At 39.2% G+C, this 8,098-nt stretch overlaps 1 protein-coding gene across 1 annotated transcript; it reads left to right on the forward strand.

The window, feature by feature from the left end:
* The first annotated feature begins 441 nt into the window (after positions 1-441).
* On the forward strand, positions 442-7,427 carry LOC140846044 (olfactory receptor 6P1-like). The gene is given in 3 exon segments (XM_073221462.1): positions 442-547; positions 6,482-6,541; positions 6,544-7,427. Coding segments are annotated over 3 exon segments (1,050 nt in total).
* The last annotated feature ends 671 nt before the right edge of the window (positions 7,428-8,098 follow it).

Here is an 8,098-nt window from a genome sequence, read left to right on the forward strand (position 1 = left end):
GAAGTACAGGCTACAACTGAAAGGAGAGGTGCAAAGGGCCCCATGAATGTCTCAAGGACTCAGATGTGGGTTGATTTGATAAACGCTGGGATAGTGAAAGAAAAACTTAATGGGCAACCCAATAAGATGATGTCATAACTGTGGGATCAACTAAGCCACAGCAACAGTTCCACCCACTGAGGTCCAAGATGTAGAAGAGAGAGGTAAAGTCCCATGCTCAGCCTGTGTCCCTGCAGGACTTCCAGGGGAACAGTACTAAGGCTCTGCCTGGACCCTCACCACCACAGGATGATGATTGGGTATTGCCATACATGCCTTGAGTGTAATGGACTCATCAAGGCCCTATGAGCTAGATGTTCATGTAAACGAAGATGGTTATGGATGGGACCTTTGGTAGCAGCTTGAACTAATCTGCCAACCTATTGCATTCTGGACACAACTATGGAAAGGAGCAGAAGTCCAGTACACTTTGACAGTGAAGCAACTGGATGCTGGGTACCATACCTTTTTGACTATGGAGCCCATCACCAGAACAGCTCTGACCTAGGTAAAAACCACCTATCCCATTGCAGGTTGGGTGCAAGACTGGACCCAAAGGCCATGGAGTGGTGTGGCACAGATGCCTACATTAGCCAAATGGGACATATGTTCACAATAGATTAACAGGCTTTCCAATAGCCCCTTAAGTGGAGAACTCCTGTGATTATTGTGGCCAGTGATGTTTACCAGTGGAAAAACAGGAAGAGCTTGCTTTTGATCCATTGGTAGCCAAGAGTGCTTATCAGGAGGGAAAAGCCCCTATATCTGAAGATGCTTAGTATACAGACAGCTCCAGTTGCGGGCAGTTGCGAATGTGGAGGACCATGGCTTTCCATTCTAAGACTGAGACAATATGATGGGGATGGTGAGGGGAAGAGCAGTCAATGGGCTGAGTTGCAGGCAGTATGGCTCATGATCACCCAGGAGCCTTCCCCTATAGTTAACTGTCTGCACTGACAGCTGGGCCATCTATTGGGGCTTGACCCTGTGGCTACCAACATGGTACCATGCCACTGAATGGTTTGTCATAGCCATTTTGGGGGCAAGGGATGTGGCAAAACCCTCGGGTCTCTGCTCAGACTAAGACAATTACCATATATCATGTGACTCGCCATTTGCCTTTGGCATCCTCAGATCATGATGAAGCAATCACTTTGGTCCAGGAGCACTGGCTAGAAGGAAAGCCTGCCTCTGACGGAGACCATTGGTTACATCAGTGTTTGTTGCACATGGTGTCAATGACAAGGTAGGCTGTGGTCTGTCAGTAGGGCTTAACATTGACCTTTGAAGAAGTCAGCAGAGCCTGGAAAGTGTGCCTTGTGTGCTCTAAGAGGGACTTATGCTGAGTCCTGCAGCAACATGGGACAATAGCAAGGGGGCCAATACACCTTGTGAGGTGACAGATAGACTATACTGGGCCTCTGCACATATGAGAAGGATATCGGTACACCATGACTTGTGTGGACACAGCTACTGGACTCTTGGTTGCTTTTTCTGCATGTTGTACAGATCAGCAAACCAACAAGAGGCACCCAGAGCATCTCTTTGCAGCCTATGGCAGGCCACAGGTGATTGAGAGCGATTAAGGTATCCACTTTCCTCGACATGCATTACAAGATTGGGTATAGCAATTAGGAATAAAATGGAAGTTTCAGGTACCATATAACACTACTGGGGAAGGGATGATAGAGAGGAACAATTTTTTGTTGAAATCTGGCCTGAAGTTGGACACTAATAGTCTGCAGGGCTGGTCAGTTCATGTATGGATGATGGTACAACATTTGAATGAGAAGTCCCAGAAAAGAGCCTTGAACCCTGTGGATGTGCTAACACACAGTGATGCCTCTCCTACACATGTATGTGCAAACCAAAGAGGAATATTGAAGCCAGGATATGACCAGCAGAGCAACATCCTGCTGGCAGCCCCAACTGCTTTAAACCCTGGAGACTCTGTTGAGTGGACGTGGCCCTGCACATTCCAACACACAGACTAGTGATGGCTGGGCCTTCTGGCACCTTGGGGAAAAGCCCTGGAAGCTGGCCTTGTGAATGTACCAGGAGTAACAGGAGAGTGGACCCCAAAGATCATGGCAGTACACCCAAAGTGTCTGGGGAGTAAGAGCTTCTTTCCAGGAAGTTTTGTTTTATCTTTATGACCAGGGCATGTACCTCCTGTAGCCCCATATAATGACCCATCTGTAACTCCCACAGGGAGGGGGTGAAAGTCTGGTGTACCAGACCAGGATGAGATCCCATTCCTGCCACTGTCCTATCATAGGGCCACTCTCTTGCATACATCTTACCAGATGTACAAGATTTGCCTATGCTGGTGTCATTAAAACATGTATCTTATTGCCCTTAAGGTTATTTTCTTCTGCATTCCCTGTGACCTGGATGTGCCCATTGGCTGCAGCTGCTGCATGATGATTGCTCTGAACTCCTTTAGCTACTGGCGCCTGTAGTATGGGTGAGCTATGGACTTAATCTGCATAGGACTTTGAACCTAGCTGAATCCTCCTGCTTGAGGATTTTCATGATTTTATTGCTGTTGTTATTGCATGTTATGAGTCTAGTTACAGTGCTTCAGTTTTCTCACAGGGGCCATTGTGGAAAATGGGGATCGAGTATATTGTGAGGTGAGATTTCTGGAGGGGTGGGCTGTCAGTAAAATTTCAATATTTCTAGACTCTCTGGCCTGGCATTAGTGCATCTCCATATCTATAGGTGTTCCCAGGCTGTGGAGAGAAGTAGTCCATCTCCATACCAATAGATGATCACAAGAGTGATACCACATCTTTACTGAAGAGTTTGAGTTGGGTCAGTTGCAGCCTAGCTGGCAGAGACACTGGTGAGCAGAAGTGGACAACCGCTTGTAAGCAATAAACAGGTTTATGCCACTTTATTTTTCCCTTTGATTTTACCATCAAAGGTAATTTGTTCTGGGTTGGGAACATATTTCCCTCAAGAGTTACAGTGACAAAACAGAAAGCAGCATTTTCTTGTGTCTAAGTGGAGAAAGTAATTGAATGCATGGGTCAAGAGGACCCGTTCTGAGTGCTCTATTTCTTGATTGCAGTTGTGGTTATATTTGAATGTATTTATCAAAACTCAAACTCTATCCTTATAATGGCTGTATCTTATAGTATGCAGTTATAGCTCAAAATGTTCATTTTTAAAAATATCTCCTATTGTCTTTAGATAGTGATTCTTAGTGGGACCACCATTAATACCTTTGGTAGGTCATTTGATAACCCTAAATAATTAGCATTCTTCATGCTCATATTAAATCATGCAACCAATATCCCATGTTAATTTCAATAAGCTACCTGTGCATAGTTTCAAATAAATACCTCCTGGTACTTCCTACTTTCTCAGTGATAACAATTGATTTATAGTTTATTTCTTTAATGCTTAAATATTTGATCTGCTTGAATTTTATTCATAAGGATTTATTTTTAAAATATTTACATATGGGCTTATTTTCACAAACCATGTATTTAAGAAAATATTTTCCTTGGCAACATGAACTTAATGTGAACAAGCTCACACTTACATTCTATGTTCTCTTTTTGCCATTCATATGTAGAAATAATCTAGATTTATCAGACACATACATTGTCATTTTTCCCTTCTTTCGTTCTTGTAGATTGTCAGTCTTTCATACACCCTATGCATATTTACTATGCTGCTATAACAATTGTAAAATTGTGTGTGTGTGTGTGTTTGTGAAATGACTTAACTTTGGTATCTACTCAGTTGAGCAGTGTTGTTTTCCACATATGCTTGGTAAATATAGAGAGTTGAGGTTTTTAGTATGAAGAGAATGTCACACCAGCATTGTTTTGTTTTGCATCTTTAGTAGTGCTGTCACTATAAAGGAAGTGTTTTAAGTACTGATCCAGTGTGTGCTTTGTATGCTAGGCAGTGTGATCTTCTGGGTATGCTTGTTATGGATGAAATATTGAAGGGTGCAATTTGTATACATGAATGACAGGTGAATGCCATGAGCAGTGGCATTATAAAGCCAATTAGGAGATTATTTCTTCACTTCCTATAGAAAGATTTCTGCTGCTTCCCCCACTTCCTTTGTTCTTTCTTTATTGCTAATGTGAGACTATTATGACTCTCACTTGAGGAAAATCTTCAGGGAAACTTAGTGGATGCCCCACGTTGAAAGGCAAGTCTCCAAGGCCCCTGGCTGAACACATAATAGTAATTCCCACAAGGGGGATCTCAGACCTTGACTTTCTTTACATCCTGCTCACAAGGAAAAAAAGCTCTTAAAAAAAAAAGAAGGGGAATTTGTGTTTATCTATAACATAGATGGTTGGGGAGAGCCAATGACATAGCAGTGAAGAGATGATTTGTTTCTTCTCCTTATGGTCCAATTGAATGTAGTGTCCTCTAATACTGTAACCTTCTGAAAAGAAAGCTTATTGAAAATTTAATAACATTCCATTCCTGAAAAATAACCAAAGAGAGTACAGGCTGTGAGTATATCTGGGAAGATATAATCCATATTTTTACTTGGGTAGAAAATAATGGAGCTACATAATAGTACTTTTATAATTTGGATCCTTCTGTAATCACATGTAATATACCTTTGGCATGTCCAGTTCCTTTCAAAGTTAATATACATTTAAAGAGGGTATAACCTTATTTTTGCTAAAGGCAGAATTAGCCATAATATCTTTAAGAAAAAGAAATGTTCTCTTTGACATGATGTTGACCTGATTGTTACCAAAAACCTACTGCTATTTTTTTCAAATTGCTGAATTTGCTTTGGTAGTGCCAGCAGAAAGAGAGCCATGCAATACCCTTTTCATAAAAGCAATGTAGAAACCTTGAAACATTTATAGTAAAGTGGCAATATGAATTGTAATATTTCTCTTATGGAATCAGGAAATATATTTTTAAATATTGCTCCCAATTCTTTCATATAAATAGTTTTCTTAAATTGCTAATTTCTCTGTGTTCGCTAGTCATATTTTTAAAAATACTTTGAATAATTATAAACCTTGAAAAAAAGTAAATGTTATATTATGTTAGAGTAAACATCAAAAGGAGCATTTTTAGGAAATTAAAATCTGAAGGTTGATGTAGTGGGGCAAATAAAATGTCTCCTGATCATACTGATGTTACTTTAACCACATCTAATAATTTTTATGACACATATAACTTGAAAACTCCTCTTCTGTATCAGCAGTGCACTATATTGGACCATTAATACTGTGCCATAAAACATATACATATTTTTAAATAGAGTTTTATGGTTCAAAATTCCCATAAAATTTTGCTCACAGAAATACACGTATGTGAACACAATTGTCTCTACATTTCATTCAACATATTTTTTATTGTGATATAGGAAAAATCAAGTCAGTATCTTTACATCAAATAATTTTTGAAATATTAAAATTATATTTTAAATATGCAAGAAAGCTTTTATTATGAGACCTAAGAATTTTTTTCTGCTATACTTGCATTTGTCATCTTGATACTTGGCACTAAAGCACATGTATACCTGATTGTACCCATTGGAATCCTTTTCTCTTTAAAGACAAGATTTCTAATTATTTTTTATTGTGGTAACACAACAGAACAACAGTTTGCAATATTATAAAGTAGACTTAAATATTTGGAAAGTGGGTAGATCTCATGTTGTGTTCTTTCACAGTAACCAAGATATAGAAACCACCTCACTGTCTGTGAAAGTTTATTTGTTTGACTATTTCTCCTGAATGTAGGAAAAGAGATGAATGCAATGATTCTAAAAAAAACAAACCAAAGATTAGGAATGTTAATATTTATAAACAAAATATTTTCCATATAGATTTTAAATCCTATTCTGTGCTACTGTTTTCTGGAGATAGTGTTTGCTCATGTCCCAATCTCCCACCAAACCATAATTGATGGAATTAATTAGGGATCTTGAAGATAAAATTGTAAAAAACATTCTGTGTTGATTAGCAAATAGTATGTCCTAGAATCTCCATTCTGTGAGACATAACAACCACTCCCAAGATCTTCTGGCTTCGGAAATGAGGTGTCTGCATATTTCATCACCATCCTCTAGTCTCCAGGAAGTAAATTCCTCACTGATGGAACAATAACAGAAACATGTTTTATTTATTGGTGTGGACTGACCATTAAAATCAACCTGCTGAGTTCAAAACCTGCCCCGACATTTAAAGTGATATAAATGTAGGAAAGTCACTCCCACAGTTTCTTCAATTTGAATTTTTAAATTCTTTGAATATTTACCTTTGAGATTTCTTTTCTAAATTGAGTGAGCTTATCCATGTGTAAATTTTAATTTTTACTAATACTACAAGTCTATGATCATCATTAAAAAATGATTACAAATGTATCCGATTCTTGCTCATCCATCATCAGTGCTTTTTGGTTCCAGATCAGAGAGGATGAGCTACGGAGGCGACAGACCAGACCACAGTGACCAAGTTCATTTTTCTTGGGTTTCCTGGTACTCTCTACCTGAGACTCCATTGTTTGTGATGTTTCTCACTGTGTATCTGCTGTCAGTCGTGGCAAACACCCTCATCATATTCACTGTTGTGATGGAGCCCACACTCCAGACGCCCATGTACATTTTCTTAGGAAATCTGTCCTTCCTGGAGATCTGGTACACCATAGTCACAGAACCCATACTGCTGGCCACCTGCCTGTCACGGGGTGTCACCATCTCTGTGTCTGGCTGTGTAGCCCAGTACTACTTCTTTTTCTCCACGGGAGCTACCGAGTGCATCCTCCTGGTAGTGACGGCCTATGACCGGTACCTGGCCATCTGCAACCCTCTACGATACTCAGTGCTCATGAGGATCCCAGTGTGCCTGCAGTTCTCTGCTGGATCTTGGATTGGCGGCTTCATTGCCCCTCTTCTATCTACCATACTTATCTCTCATCTGAACTTCTGTGGCCCCCAGAAGATCAACCATTTCTTTTGTGACTCAGACCCCATTTTTAAACTCTCCTGCTCAGATACATTCTTGGTGGAGGCCTTGAGTTACACATGTAGCTCTGCTGTGATTCTCAGTCCTTTTCTTCTCACCATGTCCTCCTATGGACACATTGTGGTCACAGTAATCAGAATGTCTTCACAGGAAGCTTGGAGAAAAGCTTTCTCCACCTGCGCCTCCCACCTCACTGTGGTCACCATCTACTATAGCACCATCATCTTTGCCTATGTCTGCCCTCCAGCCAAGTACAACTTCACCATTGGTAAAGTGGTCTCCGTGTTCTACTGTGTGGTCACCCCATTGGTAAATCCTCTCATATACACTCTGAGAAACAAAGATGTGAAGAAAACCTTCAGAAAGTTTCTAGCACAAAAGAGATTGCTGATGCAGGGGATTTGGGAGATCAACTAAAATAAGTAATTTAGAATGGATTCCCATACCACATTTGCAAACAGTAAGTATTGAAAAGTACATTAGGAAATTGATACCACCTATTATGAACACTTCTCTCACTTTTCATATTCATTTGTATCTTCTTGAAATAGTTATCCTATAGTTAATGTATTTAAGAATGTTTTAGCTTAATGCCAAAGTTAAAAGTTTGCAGTCTATAAACCATTCAGAATAGGTAAAAAGGCTGATTTAGTGCCATATAATATTTCAGTTAAATATTATATGTATCTTAACAGTAACTATGGGTCAAAAATTGTCCCTGTTAAAGGGAGAAATGTTTTAATTCTGTCTGGTAAATGGATTAATATTAATTTGTCACTATGTGCATTAAAAAACACATGATGATTCAGTATTATTCCAAGGCATTGATGTAGATTTAATTATGAATATAAACAAAAATTAAATTAGAAACTAGAAAGTACACTCTAATTACCATTTTTCTGAGTAATGTAACTGAATGTGAAAATATTAGCAAATGTAACAAGATCAATAATTTGAGGGGGAGAAAATGGGAAAAGTTTGAACTGGACAGTACAAGAATTGGATATCTAACATGGAAAAGCAAGCATCGACTCTCTTAGATTTTAATACAATAGTCAAAGATACACTCATTTTACTATATACTAATT

Source organism: Manis javanica, chromosome 14 (genome assembly GCF_040802235.1).
Source record: "Manis javanica isolate MJ-LG chromosome 14, MJ_LKY, whole genome shotgun sequence".
Classification (NCBI taxonomy): Eukaryota; Metazoa; Chordata; class Mammalia; order Pholidota; family Manidae; genus Manis; species Manis javanica.